The sequence below is a fragment of the Buteo buteo genome, chromosome 13, assembly GCF_964188355.1.
Source record: "Buteo buteo chromosome 13, bButBut1.hap1.1, whole genome shotgun sequence".
Taxonomy (NCBI): domain Eukaryota; kingdom Metazoa; phylum Chordata; class Aves; order Accipitriformes; family Accipitridae; genus Buteo; species Buteo buteo.
In genome coordinates, this window is record NC_134183.1 from 35,380,632 (window position 1) to 35,401,423 (window position 20,792).

Here is a 20,792-nt window from a genome sequence, read left to right on the forward strand (position 1 = left end):
CTAGAGAAGTACTGTATTCCCCACAGGTACCAGGATGACTGCAGTTCCCAGACTAGAGCGATGCAGGAGATGCAGATGATGATGTGAAGAATACTGATGGACTGATCTCTCTCCTATTTTGGTAATCAAAACCACCAGCCCTTACTACTTTTCCCACTCATTCTTTGAATAAATAAGGAGTTTGGTTGTACCAACTGGAACCAAAGATGGAGAAAACAAATACTGACTATTAAAGATAAAGTAAATATAACCTGATAGCTCCCTCTAATAAAATGAAAGGAAAGTAAACAAAGCAGGAGGCTCAATCCTCTTAAGCAAAGATCCATACCAGCAAAGTTTTTGGCTCTTACTACTAAGAAACCACCCACGAGTCTGAGTTCATATTATATTTACCAATATCTATGGATACCTACATTAGGGTTTCTAGTCACAGAAATTACATACTGTCTCTTTACAACGTACTATAAATTGATCTGTGACATTCATTATGTGCTTTGAAAGCCTGTCACCCGCTGAAGCATTCAGCTACAGCAAAGCTATTAACAGATTTATCATTTCTTCTTATACAGGAATATTATCTTCAGGACTATAGGATTATAGCTAATTTATCTTTAAGGTGAACACCATTATTAAATAAACTGGGTTTTCCCCCTTAAAAAAGGGATACACAATCCTCAGCCTACAAGTTTACAGAGTAACTTACTATAGTTATTTTAGAAAATAATTTCTGTATTTATTTTTCAATATAAATTCACAATTGCAAAACACAGATTTACATGTTCAGCTGCTGATAATTACGCTTAAAAGAAAATAATAGTTACCAACGCTCATTTCTTTCTTGTGGTTTTGAACTGTTCCTTTCATTGATATTTTGGCTTATTTTCCTGTAGATTAGCTCCCTCTCCTTTAGTAAGTCTACATGCTCAATATAAGCAGGAGTACACAAAGAACAGATTGCATTAATTCAATCTTCTAATAGTATTTACGTGAAATACAGTAGAAAGTTCATTATAATGACACTAGAGCTTTAAGCCATCAAAACTTTTTATTCAAAATCCACACTGCCTTTTTTTCTTTTTTTTTTTCTTTGTTTTCCACTGTTAGGCAATGCAACACGGTTCTTTTCTTTATGGTCATCTTAACTTTTTACCTGTACTGCGATTGTCAGAGCGCTGCAGCCTTTGGGTTATCATAACCAGAGGAGATGTTCTTGTTTTATAGAGCTGTTTCCAGGAATAAAGTACTGTTTCCTGGAATAAAAAGTAATTGTAAGCATTTCTACTCGAGTTTGAACAAGATCTGTTCTTAGTTCATACAGCTTTTCTGTATTTTTCACTTGTCATTTTCAACCTTGATCTGTTGTCATCTATGAAAACATGCTTTTACTCAGCTACCACAGCAGCACCGCTACCTCCTTTCACCTGAGCGCTAAATAATTAATTGGAGACCTTTGGTTGCTTAGAGACAGATGAAAACTCACCCAGCTTCCCAGCCCACTGTCGGCAGGCCGGCTTGAAGAAAGGGCGAGCAACAAATGCAGAGCGGGGGGGGGGTGGAAGCACCTTTAGCTCAATTAATTTTAAAACGCCCAAAACACTGAGGAAAAAGGCGTCAGAAATCCAGTCTTCATTAACTAATGAGACCCCCTTCTTTACGCGCAGCCAGTGCTCGCTTGCCAGGAGCGGGGAAGTTTGTGCGAGGGTGCTCGTCGGACTCTCCGGAGAGCCAGATGCGAATGAGTGCATTTCACGGGAGAGAAAGGAAGGAAAACTACCACCGATTAAGAAGGCTGACGTGAAATTGCACTTGAGTGACCAAAGCCCATGATACCTGACAGAAAGAAAACCGCCCCTTAGCGGAGCCACCTCCTCCTTCTCCAGGAGGAAGGCGGGAAGTGACCTGCCCGGGCCGCTCCCGCCACAGTGCGGCGTCTCCCCTCTCCTCTCCTCTCCTCTCCTCACAGCCGCCGCCGCCCCCCCCACCTCCGCTCCTGAGGCGCCGGGCGGAAAACCACCCCCCCCCCCCCGCTCCCCCCCGGGAACGTACCGGCGGTGACGTCACGCGCGGGAATTCTAGACCGTTCCAAGGCCGTGACGTAGGGCGGCGTCATTCCAGAAGATTCGGCCGGCGCCCATATAAAACCCCGCGGAAGAGGCGGGGCAACGGCGATCGGCGAGTGGGGCGGCAGGAGCGCGGCGTTCCGCGGCGGTGAGCGCGGTCCGGTGGGCCTCGGCGGGATGCCGGGCGGGGGTGGCCCGCTCTGGGCCGCGCGTCCCGGGCGGGGGCGTAACGGGGGGGTAGCGGGGAGTCACTAACGCGGCGCGTCCTTCCGCAGGGCACCATGGTGAAGGAGACGGAGTACTACGACATCTTGCAGGTGAAACCCAATGCCTCCTCCGAGGAGATCAAGCGCGCCTATCGCAAGCTGGCGCTGAAGTACCACCCGGACAAGAACCCCAGCGAGGGCGAGCGGGTACGCGGGGGCCGGGATCGGGCTTGGGGGCTCGGTTTGGGACCGGGAGCCGGTGGGCCGCCCGCGGTGAGGCGGCAGCGCTCCCGGCGGCACCTGCGGCGGGGTGGCGCGGGGCCGGGGCCGGGCCCTGCCTGCGCCGGCGAGGCTTACCGCAGGCGCCGCTGGACCTCAAAATGGGCGACTCCGGCAGGAGAAGCTGGGGCTGTGGCGGAGCCGCCCGCGTGGGGCACCGCGGGTCGGCCACGTACCGGTCCTGGTTAACGTACGCCGGCGGGAAGCGCGCCCGTATTTTTACCTGAAAACTGTGCTTTGCCCAAAGGACGGACGTAACGCCGTTCCCGCAGCATAGTGCGAGGAAATGAAGGGCTCCCCTTCTTCAGAGTCTGTGAAAGACATCTGAAACTGCTAGCAGGCCTGAGGGCCCAGCTGTGGCAGGAGGGGGTGTGTTAGTTCCTCTTTTGGGGCGCAGTTCCTACCGGTCTCCCCGTAGTTGACAAGGGAGCTCATTCTTACTGAGATGCTGGTTAAAACAGGCAAAGCTGAAAGGATTTCTAGTGCCCTAATGGCCATCGTGCTGTGTCAGATGTTGCAAAGGCCAGTGTTGGATCTAGCTGCCAGCACTGCTGTGTGTGCTGGGGTTGCCCTGGATGGATTTGTGTTCCTGAACAGGATGAGTTTTCTTCCGAGAAAATGCTAATGCAGGTGTACAAGGTAACTATCCAGGGAAAATCGCTGGGCTGTGCACGGGTGGACTGTTTACAACATAACCATTTCACGTGCTATTAGCAGAGACCTGCTCAACTCCACGTGTTGCCTAGGAGGATAAATGAGCACCACAATTGGAGAACTATGGAAAACTTGAATGATAGGATTCTTTATCTAAAAGCTGGTCTGACAATCCCTTAACATTGGAATAGAAGCTCCATATTTGTGTATTTAATACACCAATTTACAAAACCCAAGGTAGTTAAATAGTAACATAGTCAAAGGTAACCTTTTCTGCTTTTATTTTTGGCCTGCTTTCTTACTTACACTGCTTTACCTGGTTATAAGTAAATCATGTTTAAAATGGAAGTAGTCGTTTCAGTAAGAGCAAATTGAGCTTAAAAATTGACTTAGTCATCTTAGTAATAGGAAATTCTTGATAGCTATTTCAAAAAATCCCTTAATTATTTTGATACAGTGGATGCTTTGATTTGTATCTTAAGTCTTTCTATTTGCAATGAGTAAGCAACACCAGTGTCTGGTCACTTAAATATCTGTTTAGTTCTAGCTGGATGTAGCAGCTCAGCAGGCATGAAGGATCCCTGTGTAGCTCTAGAATAACTAGCACTGCTGTGGCCATAGAGCATCTGGGGATCCCCAAGACTTTGGGGATAGTATCATATCCCTTTCTAAATGGATCTGTTAGAGGTGTATAATGGTTGCAACTACCACCATCATCAAAGCGTAGTTTGTATATGCTTGTAAATTGGATGTGACTCTGAATTAAGCCTACTTGCAACATGGGAGGAGGGAGGGGAGAGGGAGAAAAGGGGTGGTTTTCCTGGACAAAAGCATACTATTATAGTCAATTACGCATTTGTTCAGGGAGTTTCCTTTTGGAAAAAGGCAAATGCTGTAGTGGCTCAATCTGAAGATGGAGTTGCATATGAGAGGGTTACTTTTCCTCTTGGTCATAGTTGTTCAGAGCTTCTTTTTTCTTTTTAGTTTAAACTCATATCCCAGGCATATGAAGTTCTGTCGGACCCAAAGAAAAGGGACCTCTATGACCAGGGTGGGGAGCAGGCTATTAAAGAAGGAGGCCTGAGTGGCGGCAGCTTCTCTTCACCCATGGACATCTTTGACATGTTCTTTGGTGGTGGAGGCCGAATGAATAGAGAGAGAAGAGGTACACAGTTCTAAACAAGTTCTAGAAACTCTAACCATGCACTTAAGCATAAAACACCTGTGCTATGGTACTGCTGTTCTGCTAAGTGTACATAGTGTGGATATTACTCATTGCAACAGTAGATCAAGTTAACTATGATTTTTTTAGTTACTCTAGCATTAAGATGCTGATAAAGTAGATAACATGGTGTAGCCATAGCAGTCTTTCTGATGAGTTCTGTTTATTTTTTGTTAAAGTGGGTGTGGGTAATGTGTAGGGGAGGGGGAGACATTGGTAGGTTAGAGACGTTGAATTAGACCTGTTTTAAGTTATCTTTTTTCTAGATCTGTGCCTTACTTGCTCATATGCTTTGGGCAACTTGCTTCAAAGGACACCATCAACTTAAACTTCAGTAATGTTAAATCTCATGGAAATATTTGGGAGAAATTATGTGAAACTGAGTACAGAGTGCAGCCAAAAGCACAGTATGATTTTTGTCTTTTTCCATGCCCAAAGTCTGTTGAAGGAGCAAGTAGTAACTTGCTGTAAAATCTTTGAAATTATGCTATGAAGTGGCACGGAAATTTATAGGTAGGCATAATAGCAACTTCTAAATTGACTAGATCTGAAGCTGGTAGTGTCCTTGCATCTTGCTGTTTCAGTTAAGCTTATAAAATTAGGGGTAGGAGCAGGGATAGGGTGGCTTTAATGATGCTTTGCTTAATTACAGCTAAACTTTATGTTCTGACATAAGTGGGTGCAGCTCAGTGGAAACAGATGGAACTGTACATGCTTTTAAGGGGGCTGAGCTGTCTTCAAAGTTTGGAATGAACTTTACATTTCCTCAGTGAGACTGCATGTATGAACAAGCATAGAAGACTTTAAATAAACATTTGTCCTTACAACAGCTGAATCAGAATTAATCTTGCTCTTCTGTTGGTTTTTTTTAAAGGCAAAAATGTTGTGCACCAGTTAGGTGTATCTCTTGAAGACTTATATAATGGTATTACAAGGAAACTGGCACTGCAAAAGAATGTTATTTGTGGAAAGTGTGAAGGTAAAAAAAAAAAAAGGAGTAGTTTCAAACCCCTCTTACTCCAAGTTTTTTGGTTTCTTTTTTGTTGTTTTTAAAGAACATTGGCAGGGTGGGGGGCTGGGAATAAAGTGTGTTTGGGGGGGGGTGTTTATTTTTCTCCCCTGCACCCCCCAAGTCTGCCAGAGTATTTTATTCTTATTTATGCTTATCCATAGTGGTATAAAGTTATTGTTCTAATGGCAGACTTAAACTCACTGAGAATTATAGTTAAGGGTATCTAAATTAAAAGTGTCTTAATCTGGAACTTTAATAAATGGCTGTTTTGTTAAACTTTCTTTTAATTGCTGTTGGTAGAAGTCTAGCTTGGATTACACAACTTATTTTACAGCTATTAAGTATCTGTAATGACTAGTCTTTGAGGTAAATCTTAATGAAGTCTTGTATCTTAGTACACTATTAAATATTTAGTAAGCAGATTCTTTGAAAAGTATTAATGGAATGTCTAGGTCTTGGAAGTTGGTATGCTGATAGTTCCTTGAAAACCAAGATGTATTGGAAGGTGGGGCAGAGGCTAATGAAATAAGCTGTGCATAGAAAACTTTACTTTCTTTTGCATGTAGAAACTTATAACTCGTGGGGCATGTTTTGTGATGTAAACTAAATTCCAATTACATTGGAAATATATTACTGAACTACACTAAGTTGCCCTAAAAGTGCTCTTGAAGTCAATGAGTTCCAGCCTGACTACTGTCAAGTAATTTTATTTTTTTTTTTCGAGACTGAGATCAGCTTTAACTTTTTTGTCAAAGGTTATGGTGGAAAGAGAGGGGCAATAGAAAAGTGCCCTGTGTGTAAAGGAAGAGGAATGCAAGTTCTAGTTCAGCAGATTGGACCTGGAATGGTACAACAAATCCAAACTGTGTGTCCAGAATGCAAAGGCCAAGGTGAAAGAATAAATCCGAAGGACAGGTGTGACAACTGCAATGGCTGTAAGGTTGTAAGAGAGAAAAAGATCATAGAAGTTCATGTTGATAAAGGTAAGAAATGTGTATTTGTGCTGTGTCCCTTACTGTAGTCTATAGTTCTGTAGAGCATAAATGGGTTTCTTTTCTCCAGGTATGAAAGATGGTCAGAAGATAGTATTTCATGGAGAAGGTGACCAGGAGCCTGATCTGGAGCCTGGTGATGTTATAATTGTGCTTGATCAAAAGGATCACAGTGTCTTTCAGAGGCGAGGGCATGACTTAATCACAAAAATGAGAATTCAACTCTCGGAGGCTTTATGTGGTTTCAGAAAGACCATTGAAACTCTGGATAACAGAGTTCTTGTCATATCATCTAGGCCAGGTAGGTCTTAAACAGTTCTGATGCTACATAAACTGCTTGCCTGTTTCAGTGTGCCTGGACTGGGTTTTTTGGGGGGGGGTGATGTTTTGTTTTAAACCAGTTGATGCAATAGATGCAAACTACACTTGTGGTCACTTAATTTAGTTCATTCTTGTCACTCCTAAAACTTTACATGCAGAATTACAGCTAAGGTTGTCAAATGCTTCTTAATAAACTTCAGCCTTGGTGGGTAGATAGCCAGGAAAATATTCAAGAGGCCAGAAACTTAAACTTTACTAGATTATCTGTTAATTCAGCCTGAAAGCTGTGCTAAGCAAACCTGCTTCTCTTACAGTAGAGGAAATAGCCTTAATGGCCTTACTTTTGTATAGCGTGGTTTTAGTACTTTTCAGTCTGCAGCCTTTTTCATGAGCTGCTAACTCATTTCTCTCAGATGCTGTGGGAACACTGCTTGTGTATAACCCTGCTTTTTCATGGCTATGAAATGCCACGAAAGCTTACTTACAGCTCTTAATCTCCATGTAGGTGAAGTCATAAAACATGGTGACCTAAAGTGTATCTACAATGAAGGGATGCCTGTCTACAAATCTCCAATGGACAAAGGCAGCTTAATTATACAGTTTTTGGTAAGTTGACTGCTTTTCTGTAGCAAAGGTATCAGTGTTGGCATCAGGAGTAACTATTCATTAAAAAAAACCACCATATATGAAATTGTAGGTCCAGTTCCCAGAGCACTACTGGCTTCCAAGAGAGAAACTATGTCTGCTAGAGGCTCTGCTTCCTCCACGAGAAGATGTTATGATTACAGATGAGATGGATCAGGTAGACCTTGAAGATTTTGATCCAAGTGAGCAAACCTACCGTAACAGTGGGGGAGAAGCCTATGAAGAAGATGAGGAGGGTCCAAGAACAGGAGTACAATGTCAGACATCTTAAAGCAAGGTGGAATGGATGTCATCTAAAATGTAAATTTTCACAATGAAAACTGCATGGCTGTAAGAGCCACTGCTTGTGGTTTTTGTGTTCAGCAAATTGAGTTGCTGCGCTATCAGTATCACCTTTTTGTAACTAATTTATATTGTGTTCTTGTAGTCTTTATATATAAAGCAAATGTCACACAGCTGAGACCCAACTGAGTTGGTATACATTTTCCTTTGCTGTGAAGGTTCTCAAATTATGTCACCTATGCTATTTATATAAGACTTTGGCAATATTGATAGAGGCTAAGTGGAGTGTCTTATGTAAATACTTTCATACTGGAAAATTAATTTCCTAGAATAAAACATAGCAGAAGTAACTTCTAATAAATAGAACTCTTCACATTTTATCATGCTTCTCTTGTACTTTCTGAGCCACTCTAGTAACCCCTTCAAGTAAGTTTCTTTAAGCTCAGGCTCCTACCACCTAGTCTAGATTGTTCTCCATATTCATCTTTGTGTTAGCTGCAGCACTAGTACCTGCCTCATTTTGTATGTCCAAAGCATTTTGTGCATGCCCCAGTCCTTGGATAAGTGTTCTTCCCTGTGTTCTTTTGTTGTAATAGAGTAGCATTCCTTCAGCTGCTTAGCTTTATATAAGTGTAACTTAGAGTTATAAGATATCCTTCTAATGTGTATAGAGTGTACCCCACATACTTCTCACTTACATAAAGGCAAATATTTCCAAATAAAATTTTGATCTTTCAGAAGCTCAAGCTCTATATTTCACCCTTCCCTAGAAAGGGTTTTTACTTTCTCCTAGGTGTTGTTTACTTGAGCCTTAACTAAGATGGATAAACCAAAACCACATGTGTTGGGTATACTGCTGCTGTTTTATAACATGAAAAGATACCACAGTAGAATGATCACATTAAAGCTTTTTTCCTTTTATCTTGTTTTCTAGTAGAGTTTGTATTAAGTCAGGGTTGGAAGCAACTAGCACTCTTCAGTGAAGTTAAACCATGATGAATAAGCTGTATATCACCATACAATTACCAGAACAGGTGTTCAACTTGCATGACCCTACTGCATACATGGGGACAACATCCAGATGAGTGCAGGCTCTCCTTTCCCATGCGTACACCACCCACCCTCAGTCACTTTTCCTTCTGCTAAAATAAGCTGCCGTGAGATGTGGTCAACGCTTTCAGCTCCAGTCTATTTATGTATAAAGGCAGGGGAGATTAACTGTGCAGTTACTTCACCCATGACTACATATTTCCAAAAATACATTTTTCCAAAGATGACACACAAGTTACTTGCATCTGGAGCTTTTATTTTAAAAAAAGTAAAGCTTTCTCTCATGCTAAACAAAATCAAGATTACATACAAACATACCTGATTTTGCAGATCAGCATTACTAAAATGCTTTTATAATACTAAAAAATGACGTAGAAGGATGGTAGTATTCCCAGATACTGCCACAAGAGTGAACCAGAGGGTCTGAGTTAAGACATTTAAACTGGACAGTCATAAATGTGAATTTCTTGATCATCTCCAACAGATACAATTTTGGACCCACTTCCATTGTACTTCACTCCCCAAACCTGCAAAGAGGACATACACAAGGTTAGTGACAGGGAATGAAAAAATGGCTTCATAGCAGTCATATTTACTGACTACAACAAGGAGAAGAAGGAAGATTATTTAAGATCACCTTATTAGAGCTGGCCTGATCATGGCTTCTGCTTTAACAGCAGATGAGCTTGATGCACCAGAGAAGGACACTGCCATCTAGTAGCCTGACAAGTTTGTACATTCCACTCCTACTGATGATGGATTACACAATCTAAAGACACTTGAAAAAGGCTGAAATGTACTTGCCCCGCTTTGTGCAGATCAGGCCTAACATTTTCACTCTTATCCATCCCATCTTTCCTTTCTGAAAAGAGTTATTTTACGGTGCTTTCAGGAAAGCAAGAGAGGAAGTATTGTTCACGCAGACTGACAGATCGTGACAGACTGAAGAATGATCCAGTTTATCCTTGGGCTAATTAAGTGAGCCATTTACTTATCAGTGCAAAACTCAGAAAAATTCAGGTCAGTCCTGTGACTTGACTTAACGACAGTTACAAAACTCTTAAGTGACCCCCATCTCCATCAGGAAGAGTGAAGGCTACCCAGCATATTAGCATGGGATTGCAGAATGGGTATATTGACAACAGCATGTTTTGTGGAATCTTCTATACCATTTTGCATTAAAAAGAGCCTTAGCAAAAGCCGATACATCTCTACCTTCCACAAACTTAGAAGGTTATAAACAACAGCTAAAACAACACTGGAAATCCAATTCTGCTTGGTACTTCAATACTAAAACCCCCATAGCTATAGATAACTGAAAAGAAGGTTACCAGCAAAAAAGTACTATGGAAGAAATAGCCCAAATAAAATCTGAAATAATTTCCTTTAAGTCTTCCTCTATGATCCGTTAAAAAATAGCATCATTCCACTTAACACCTAACATTTGGTAGATATCCGACTTCCCTCACAGGTAGCTATCACTGAGGGGGAAAAAAAAAAAAAAGTAGGGTATTACAGACATAAGAGGAGGAAAAAGTCCCAAGTTTCAAGGGAGCTTTCAAGCACCTTTTTAGATAATTCCATCCTTTTAAATAAGTATTTTCCCCCCTTACACATTCACACACTGTGTAAGTGATAGAAATAAGTAAGACCATAGACAAAAGATAAAAAATACAGTCTGGTAAGAATCCTTTTGGCCACTCAGGATTGCCTTTATTTGGACCTGAAAAATGTAATTACTTAGAAGAGATCAACCTACACACTTGGAGTATTAATTCAATATTAAGTGCCAAATAGTGATGAACAATTTCTAAGATTTCGTTACAGCAAGGTAAAGCGCAGCCCTGAAGCTATAGCACCAAGTTGAAGCACAAATGTGCACAACTACATAACTAAAGTTCTCCTGTGAACACAGTGACCTAGATAAAACAATAGTAGACATACCTGATCTTGGTGGTCCAAGAAAGTGTGAACACAGGTTCTCGTTCCAGCATCCCAAACTTTTACACTTTTATCAGATGAACTGAAAGAAAATATATTATTGATCAATGTTTAAATTAATAGATTAACTACAGTTTAGTGCAAAGCTTAAAAGATCTCATACAGTAGACATAATAAACCCTCTTTCACCCATTAAGTACAGGGATGAAGTAGCAAAGGAGCACATCTTCTGCTAGGTTCCAGTTACCTTTAAAATACATGTATTGTTTCAATATCTACAACATGAAAACAAAGACTCCCATTTTAGCCAGAAAATTCTTTGAAGCAAGTTCTTTGGATAAAGACACTCCTGTTACATATACTTGGTCCCCCAATTGCCTAAGCGGCTCTAAGAGTTAACACTAAAGTTCAACTAGATGAATGTACTACTACATGAGGTTGTACTTTTTAATTCAACAGCATTTTTTCAGTATTGAGATTCAAATTGCCCTTCTCTTAGGTTTAGATGTTCTTCACCTGTAGGGAACTACAACACTGCAGTGGGATGACCTGCACTAAAAAATACTATTCACTACAACTGTTATCACATCACAGATTGGCTCTTGAGTCTTTAATTGTAATGTATGTTATTCCATTATAGATTCCATTGCAATTTGTACACATTTACTTTTTATGATCCATCTCCCTTTATAATATTTTTTTTTTCAGTAAGCATAAACAAGTTAAAAATCTTCAATACCTGGAAACAAAATGGGTATCATCAGGACAAAATGCTACATTTAATACCCAGGATCCATGACCACTTAACGTGCCAGCCAAGTTTGCATGTTGCCTGTGGAAAGAACAAATTTTAACATTTGGGTTGTGAATTCCAGGGAAAAAGCAACAGGAATATACTCTAGCTAGTGCAGTCGGGAATGGTTCAGTGCAAGGTCATGGAAGGTGACTTCTGGACATTTGTTCATCCAAGCTGAAATGGTGTTACAACAGATTCTGGTTTTCCATTTCAAATGGTTAACATAAAAAGAAGTCACTAAGAAGATGCACTGGTGGACAAAACAGTTTCAGCATGAAGAAGGCAAAATAGTGCAGGTTTAGGGGAGTGAAGATTACTACAGCAGTGCCTTTTCCTCCCAGGGTCTTCCAAGTTTTTGCACAATGCAACAGAAATAGGTCATAAATATAATTTCTTGGGTACAGAACAGATGTTTAAGATGGGTAAACACAAACACACAGGACAGATATACAAAACAATTAGCCTGTTGCCTACAGGGCAAATATGAGGGAAGTAATTTGTTTTCAAGTTAAGGCTGGCATCCACCTATGCATTTTTTAAAAACAATCTAAGTGCATAGTACTTTAAGATTATTTATTACATAAAGAAGTCACCAAAAGCTCAAGGGAATTATAGAGAGCAGAGGATTTAATGTATTTTTTACAGTATCAGCCTTTCTGAACAGTTATTTTCCTGTTAGCATGTCTTGCAAAATAACAACTTACACATCGTAGATTTTGATATAGCCGTCATCTGAAGCAGTTACAAGTAACTGAGAATCTGGAGAAAATGTCAGTGAACGAATAGGCATTGCATGACCTGAAATTCAAAGTTATATATGGCTTAGAATGTAGCTATTCCTCTTACTAATGACAGTGCTTAAGAAGCTACACCAGAACAGCATTCCCTGTGAAAAGAAAGCAATCTCTGAAGAGTCTTTCTCTCTATGCCTCTACAGGCTTCTTCTCACAACATAAAATGGAAACTGACAGTAATTATGAACTTTGAATGTTAAGGCATGTCCACTGCAACACAAAAGTATCTTATTTTTTCAGCTGTGGATCTCTATTAGAAATTAGGTCACATTTTCTAATATTATTTCGTATTTTTTAAGTGGTTGGGGTTTTTAATTAAGTCTACAACTGGACAGATACTGCATGAACATTAAAAGCCTGTTCATCTGTTAGAAAAATGCACATCTTCTAAAACATAAAATGTTTGGTTATTTTTTAAAATGGGAATAAATTGCTGTAAAACTGATACCATAGTGAAAAGAAAAATCATACGGATGGCAGCACACATTTGGCTTAGCTTCATTCCCTTGTACTGCACTGCAATACAAGAAGAAACTGCAACTTAAGAATTTAATTAAGCATTACTGACTGTACCTTTTGAGATAGGCATTTATGATGCAAGCCTGAGTTTACAGTTTGCCTCTAATATTCTAATATTTTAAGTGGTTTAAGTAACAGCACACTAAATAACAAAATACTGCCTAATGGACAAAAACATCAACCATTTATGCCACAGCTGTTGTATCTTATTCTGACTTGCGTTATATCCTTTAATTTTGTTGAGGAATGAAGTCACAACTTGGATATTGCAAATACACAAACCATTACCTTCTAGCGTATGCAGAAGTTTTCCAGTTGCAATATCAAAAATATTGATAATGCCATCTATCGCTCCACTGGCTAAGTATTTTCCATCTGGACTCTGTAATAAAACACAAAAAGTATGCATTTAACAACTGTTTGCATTTATGCTATGTACCTCCCCGACACGCTCTTGGCAACTTTTCACAAATATGATCTATGCAAGATACCTGGGCTCCAAAAATCCTGAAGACTTCAGCTAACTTATTCACTATACACATATAAGCAAGATCAAAGTACATTTTTGATAGATGAAGGGGGGAATGTCATGCAGTTTATATTTGGAACTATCAAAGAATGGCTGCCATTTAATATTACGTAGAGATAAACTGATAGATGGAAACAAAAATATCTGATTTGTAACAATTAGAGCAACAGCAATTTCACATAAGAAATTATCAATTCTGCTTCTTACATATGCAATGCTAAGGATGAACTTTCCTCTGGTGTCCAGAGAATATTCTTTCTTTCCGGTTTCAACACCAAAAATATTTACTTTTCCCACATGACTTCCTGTTGCAAGGTACTGGGAATCAGGTGAAAAAGCCAGGGACCAAGCATCAACTGTATTACAAAGAAAAAAATCAGTTAGCTGAATGCTCTTTCTAGTTCTTATTCAACAATGTCAGTTCTGTATGCATCAGTTTAGACATTTGACCCCCTAACTGCTCTTCTTAATACTACCACTCTTAATACTCTAAACTCTACTACATACTCATAAGAAGAGTGTACAAGCTCACTAAAGGTAACATCCTTCTATGGAAGCAATTAATGGACCATAGCTTGAGCCATTTATTTCTGTTTAGTGAAAGATTACATTTTCTAGTAAGACCTTGAGCTTGTTAGACCCTCCTATAACAATAAATTTAGATTTTAAGACTGCATAAGTTAAGTCTAAATTCTTACTTTTCTCTTGGTACCAAAAGATATTAAACCAGTAAGAGAAAGCAACACTAGTATCTAGCAAAGCAAAGAAGATGCAGAAGAAATGCAGATATATGAACATAACATAGATCAACATTCCTTGCAACGGAATTTAAAAAAACGTACCTTTTTACAGCAGTACAATGTGTTTATCTGGCATAATATAATTCACAGGTTTTTTTCTATAAGCTTAATATTAATCACCTAAAACACTGCAAGATTATTCTTAAATTAGGGAATGCCAGTGGACCAATGAAATATTTAGGATAAGATCTTAGGCCCTGAATTCCAACCTGGAGGATGTAACATTGATTCAGACTTCAGTTTTACTGTGTTTTGACTTGCTCACTCAGGATTGGATGTACTGCATAAACAAACATCACACATACAGCTCAAATTCAGTGCAGTGCAGTGCTTATGAAGAAAGTTCAGGCTGTCTTTGTAAATCAATTTGAATAAGCATTTGGATTATTTTTTAAAATATCCTTTTATCAATACATCTGTAAGAGCAAGCAGAATGGTTTCCATTCTTCCATCTTCCATTCTTAGATGCTTTATGCATCTAGCAAAAAGCATATCTAAATGTATCTGAGAAAGCATAAGTCATGTGAAAAGATAAATGTAAAGTTGTCTGATACTACTTGTATGTTGAGTTCATAAAATCACTAAGATTTTTGCAAAGAAAGATTTAAAAAAAAAAACCTAGTCATCTCATATACCCTAATTATACACTGTACAGTATTTACTCTCTAGAGTAAGTATACTTCTTACGCAGAGACAGCTTAACACTGAAATCTTACCAGGACCAGCATCTATTGACTTGATTTGTTTGCCAGTTTCTAAATCCCAAAGGCGAATATGGGCATCTAGGGAGCTGGATGCTGCAATGGAGCCCATGTGGCTGATATCCACAGATACCACGCCCAGCTGGTGACCCTCCAAAGTCCACTGTAGATCCAATTTTTCATCATTCCTTTTTTCCAAGGGAAAGAAAACCCTAGTTATGAATAGCTGGGGGGACTTAACTGATCTCCAACCTCAGACAAAACAAACAAACAAGACAACCCACATTTCTGCATTTTGTTCAACAAAAGGGGATTCTAACTTCACCCATGAAATGTGAAGATTGCTACACACAAATTGCTCTCTGTACTTACAGGAAAGAACCAACAGATCAATCATTTACCATATTTCTGCAAAGCATGTACTTCACCTTAAGTCTGTAAGTAGTCCCATGGAAATTTCCATTGCACATCAATACATGGGTACTTACACAGCAGACTGTTAATCTGTCAGCGTAGCGTGAAACGCAATGACCGATGTTTTTATAATCACCACAACAGAGCTACTCATGTCACTGAAGTGAAGCACATACTTAATACTGCTTTGGCTAAGAGACAGAACAATTTCTTTGCAAAACCACACTTCTGTGTCACTTGTATGAGGATTATGAGGATTTTTTTTTTTTTAATTAAAAAGATGTCATTTCCTCTTTTACTCTATTCCCATTATTCCTTTCACAGTACCCATGCTCCCAGTGCATTGTCTCATAAAAACGTGCATTTCTAATTCTTTGGTTTAGTAATACATCAAGTAGTACTTTTCTCTGGCAGATGACATATAAAATTTGACACACATTTGCAAAACGGTTCACGTTCTTCAAAAATTAGAAGCATATCAGAATGCCACCACTCCAAGGGAAAGCACATATTGATGCGGATAAACTTGCTCAAGAGAACAGTTCTGTGTGCCAGGCTACCCCTTCCCTCATGTAACTTCTAACATCCCTGCAAATTATGGAAATTCAAGACTGCTGTATCTCCATAATGGCTACTTCCAAGGCGTAAAACTGGTTAATATGGAGTGCTTCACTTACCACTTCCAGACCTTCACTAGATCATCCAAAGAACCAGAGATCACTGTTTCAGAACCATCTTTTTTATTTTTTCCCCAGGCAACTGACCAAATGGCATCATCGTGAGCTAAAAGAGAATTTAAGCATAGAAATTAAAAATTAAGTGTTTCCTTTTGATGGAAGACAACTACCAGTTTTGGTAACGCTAAAACTGCCGATTGTAATGTTGACTAGACCTTGCTCTTCAGGTCTATCGGTGCTCCCAGAGCCTTGTCACTGTTTTCATAGTTTGAAAACACATGATGCACTCTGTTCACCAAGGTCACTGTTGAAAAGACCGCATAGCTATTTTTGAGTTATTCAGATTTATACTTAATATAAACATAATCCAGGTCATCTCACAGGTACATCTGCCATTATCAATTTTACATCATCCAAGAAGACCAGTATTATTGAATACATGTCAGTGCTTTCTCACCTTGCTCTTGCTTGAAGAGAATACCGTACTAGAAAGAAAAAATAATTAATATTACGTATGAGCAGCCTAAAAAAAATATCAAGGTAGCGATTAGTTTGATTAGCGCTGCTTTTTTATTTACCTGTGTGGTCATGTCTTTATGGCAGCAATCTTAACAGCAATGCTCTGGAAGGAGAAAACCCACCCATTAGGCTCAGCAATAAGACTCTGCCTCAGAGACACCGTTCGGAAAGGAGAAAACGCGGCAGGCACAGGATTTCCCGAGGGAAACCCGGCCTTTCTGTCACCCTCCGCTCGCACGGCGGGAAGCGCCCGCCACGCAAAGGCCCGGCACCCCCGCCGCGGCCTCCCTTCGGCCCGCCGCCGCCGCCGCCTTCGCCCTCCCTCGCGGTGCCGGTGCGGTACCGTGCCGTGCCGAGCCGAGCCGAGCCGAGCCGTGCCGAGCCGGACACAGAGCCTTCCGCCCGCCACCAACCGTCACCACCACAGCCGCCGTCGCGCTGCGACAGCGTCTTGCTAACCACCGAGAGCGCGGCGAGAGCGCCTCTCCCCACAGCCCTTCTCTCCGCCGCAACAACAGAGAGGACCTCCGGCCTCGACCTCTCTACTGCCGCCCTGCGGCCAAGGCCGCTCCGCTCCCTTCGCCCCAACGGCGGCGGCGGCGGCGGCCCGCGGCCCGCGCCCCGCGCGCGCCCGGCTCGCCCCGCCCCTCCCTCCCTTGCCGCCGCCGCCGCCGCCGCCCTCCTCCGCCGGCGGGAGCCGCCTCAGCGCCTCAGGTGTGCCCCGGGGGCGAAGGCAGCGGGCTTCGTGCCCTCCGGCCGCCGCTGCTCGCCCTCACCAACCCCTCTGGCGGTGGCAGGTCCTCGGACAGAGGGTGTCCCACCCAGGCTTCCCGCCTTCCCGCCGCCCGGCAGCGCAAAGGGCCAGAGCGTTGGCAGCCCAGCTCGCCGCCGCCGCCGCCTTCTTCAGGGGATGCCGGTGAGAGCCGTGGGACCGATGCTGTGGGCTCCGTGTGGAGCCGCTTGCTTCCCGCTGTACCCCCTTCCCAGGCCTTCATGTCGTCGGGCTTGCTTAGACGACGAACCCCTTGGGCGAGGGACCCGTCACTGTAGTGGTAGCTGTCCGGAAGCAGTCGGCGTCTTTTGTGTATGACATAAATACCTATAAATAACACACCTCCGGTGTTGTGGTGGTAGTAATGACGTGAACTGTGGAAAGCATGAGGGACTGAGGAATGCGTTCAAGCCTGCTGCCTCAGCAGTTGGAAGTTCCTGACTGAAAATTGCAGCTGGCTGCCTTTTGTCAAAGATGTGGAGGAGGAATGCCAATCAGTCAGGGGAGACTGAGCACAAAATTTACTTACCCTGAGCTGTTGGGTCACTTTATAAACAGCTGGCTCCCAGGATCCTGGAGCTGCAGTAAAAGTTGAGCAGTACTGCCCATTTCTCTAACCACAGCACAGAAGGCTGCTTTAACTGCATTGGAGAGGAAGTTTCCCTACTAATCATCTGTCTCAGAAAAAAAAAAAGGTATGACTTTTTTGGAAGCTGAGTTTTTTCAAGTTGTTGCCTCTACTTGAGTTAGAAGTGGAGAAAATGTCAGAATTAAAGTTCAGGAGAATAAACCAGATTCCCTGAGGCTTAAAATTAAAGACAAAGGATCAGTGGCCTTCCACAGCTTTTAATCAGTCTTTATGTGTACACAAAGCTCTTTGAGATCAATAGAGCTTGTCTGAGTAAGTAAAGTAACAACCAAAACAGGAATTCTGAATGTGTCTTAACACAGTTCTGCAGTCAAGAATGAAAATCTGGGTAAAACTCTTACGTATAATTACAGAATGCTTAGTTCTCTGATTATTTAGATTGAGCTTTGAGAGGATTTTAAGGCATACTGCTTTAATATATTGAATTTCAGAAATTCTCGTTTTCTTGTTAGTAGTGATGGTAATGGTAAGCATTTTCCAAAAGTAAGATAAATTATTCTATTTCTATTTCTTACCAGGATTCTCCTAAGAATTATTAAATTTAAATTTGTAGTTAAAATGTAATACTTTCACCTTATGTTCAAATGATCGGGATTTGGTTTTGCAATTCTGTATAGAGTACTGCAGTACTGTAATATAATCTTCGACAGACAAAGTGTTTCTAATCCCTCCAGAGTTTTCACATCACGCAAAGTCCTTCTGTGCACTGGTATTTACTTTGTACATGGAACACCTTAGACCTTCATGGGAAAAGATTGTTATTGTTCTCCTGCAAGTGCAGAGTGAGATTGTGGGTTATTTCCTACATCACTTATGGCACAAATCTGTATTTGTTAGAGTGAAAGCTGATTAGATGCTGCTTTGGTGCATCAAGAGGATAATCTGAAGCAAAGTGTACCACATGTTTGATTTATAGATAAACTGCCTCCTTGGAATGGTAACTGAGAGCATGTTTCTATATGTTTGTCCTTGTTCCCGAGCACTACCACACTTTGTATCTATATGGATATTTCAACCCTAATCAGACTGGTACTTTATGAGTGCATATGTGATTAAATGCCAGTTTTTTAAACAATGTTACAAGGGAAAACCCTGATGTATTTAAAAACATTGTGATCACCCTGATATTGTGCTAACACATAGAAGTGAATTAGTTCAAGATTTTGAGATGCCATTTAAACAATGCAAATGGCACTTCCCAGCCCAAAGCTCAGTTGCAGGGAACAAATTGAGAGCAAAAATAATAGGCTGAGTGCCACTGTAGCCAGCTACTGCAGTCACAGTTCAGATCAGCATTCACAGTTCAACACCTGCCCAGCCTTACACAGGAGACGGATGCCAAGTAAGCCTTGATTTATTAAGGTCTTGAAGACACATGAACTTCCATAAAACAGTAAGGCTAGATAATTAACTGGGAGCTTTAGCTCTGCAGGTACATGAACACTACAGCATTCAAGTGTTGTAAGACATGTCAATTCTTCTCCCCCCTCCACACTAAATAATTCATTTACTAGTGGATTTGAGGAAAATGATAATGGTATTTGAAGTTATGTGTGGTGTGTGCCCAAGTGGGTAATACATGAATATGTATTCTTGTGGTTATCAAGATGGAACGACCTTGTCAGTTTAGGAAAAGGAATGTGTAACGCAACTGTACCTGCAGAGGGTTGGATTCAATTATAGGTCCCTTTCAGGGCTGATCCATCAGTTTTGGGTTTGATTTTCCATCTTAGGATTCAGTGTGGGATGAGTCACAGAAACCCGCAGGCACCACAGAAACAAAGCTTCTCACAGAGCTTGGAGTCTGCATGCAGATGTATACCATCTGCCCGTTATGGGGCAGCAGCATCAAGATAATCTCCACCTCTTTCCGATAGCAACGGGTTGGCATTCACAATGAAACAATCATTCCATGTCCTTCTGTGTCTGGGGACCGAACAGTTGTGGCAGGAGTGAAGAATCCTCTGCTTATGTTGCCTGATGTGCCTCTAGGAAACCATTAAGGGACTGTGTTCCTGGGAGTGAATTGGAATGGCATTTGCACTGTTTGCTCATTCATTTCAGATATCCGTCCCCTCTGTCAAGTTCCAGGAAGACAGTTACACACAGTACACATACCTTTTTTCTTGAAAGACGGTCTATAAGCATGTATAATGCACCCATCACCATTGTAGCACATTAGCATCAGGGTAGTTGAGGCAAAAGCAAGACCCACAGAAAATCAGATCCTAATACAGTCTACAGTTCCATTTTTGAAATGAGTCCAGTTTCTTGCATGCAGATTTGATAAACTTTCAGCTTTTGTTTCTTTTCACCTGCTCACTTATTTCTTTGTTATATTTTTTTTCAGCTGCAGTCCCCTTTCTTCCCTTTTCTTGCACCTTCATATGCTTTTTCACTGACAGGCTTGTCTTTGATGGTCCCAAGCAGCTAAACTGGGATGTGGAGACAAGTATAAACTTCCCTGAAGTTCACAGAGGTTCAAATCAAGGCTTTGCTTTAAAACAACCTCATCTTATTTTTCACAACATCCACTGTAAAGGCACCGCATGTTCCAGCTGATGGCACCACACCCAGCCATCAGACTTTTTTAGGATATAGAGTTGGAGCCACACTCACATCTTTAGTCCAAGTGCTGGCCAAAACAGTGAAATGATATAATGGAAAAGCTCTTCTTCAAGAATCTGAAACCAAGTCCAAATATTAATGACATTCTTGCCCTGTGAGTTAAGGAAGGATCATTATCCCATTTCACAGATGGGTGAAATCTGAAGCAAGGTGACGAATTTAGTCAGTGGTAGATAGAAGAATGGAACCTTTTTCTCAAGCTCTTGGTATGTGCTCTAACTCAGTGTGTACCTACACATTGACATTGCTTTAAATTTACACTTAAATTGCTTCTCTAGCAAGAAAGCAAGCCTTTCAATGTATTCAGTCGACAAGCAGTAAAAAGTTCTT

General features: G+C 41.2%; 2 protein-coding genes across 6 annotated transcripts; one reads left to right on the forward strand and one right to left on the reverse strand.

The window, feature by feature from the left end:
• Positions 1–2,072: 2,072 nt before the first annotated feature.
• Positions 2,073–8,053, forward strand: DNAJA4 (DnaJ heat shock protein family (Hsp40) member A4). 2 transcript variants are annotated; one of them, XM_075045564.1, is made up of 8 exons: positions 2,073–2,208; positions 2,336–2,473; positions 4,184–4,364; positions 5,296–5,400; positions 6,189–6,416; positions 6,496–6,726; positions 7,252–7,352; positions 7,444–8,053. In XM_075045564.1, exons 2-8 carry the CDS (start codon positions 2,342–2,344, stop codon positions 7,660–7,662), a joined length of 1,197 nt encoding a protein of 398 aa, XP_074901665.1. In that variant the 5' UTR covers positions 2,073–2,208; positions 2,336–2,341; the 3' UTR covers positions 7,663–8,053. The 2 variants fall into 2 exon arrangements, with proteins under 2 accessions (XP_074901665.1, XP_074901666.1); XM_075045565.1 differs by lacking the exons at positions 2,073–2,208; positions 4,184–4,364 and having other exon boundaries at positions 2,342–2,473.
• Positions 8,054–8,958: 905 nt separating this feature from the next.
• On the reverse strand, positions 8,959–17,480 carry SKIC8 (SKI8 subunit of superkiller complex). 4 transcript variants are annotated; one of them, XM_075045572.1, is made up of 11 exons: positions 17,194–17,480; positions 16,473–16,516; positions 16,352–16,379; positions 15,895–16,000; positions 14,819–14,991; positions 13,510–13,658; positions 13,062–13,155; positions 12,165–12,258; positions 11,404–11,496; positions 10,668–10,746; positions 8,959–9,250 (listed from the first exon to the last, which is right to left on the reverse strand). In XM_075045572.1, the coding sequence occupies exons 2-11, from the start codon at positions 16,482–16,484 to the stop codon at positions 9,161–9,163; spliced, it is 918 nt and encodes a 305-aa protein (XP_074901673.1). In that variant the 5' UTR covers positions 16,485–16,516; positions 17,194–17,480; the 3' UTR covers positions 8,959–9,160. The 4 variants fall into 4 exon arrangements, with proteins under 4 accessions (XP_074901673.1, XP_074901672.1, XP_074901670.1 ...); XM_075045571.1 differs by having other exon boundaries at positions 17,190–17,480; XM_075045569.1 differs by lacking the exon at positions 17,194–17,480 and adding an exon at positions 16,757–17,004.
• Between the last annotated feature and the right edge of the window lie 3,312 nt (positions 17,481–20,792).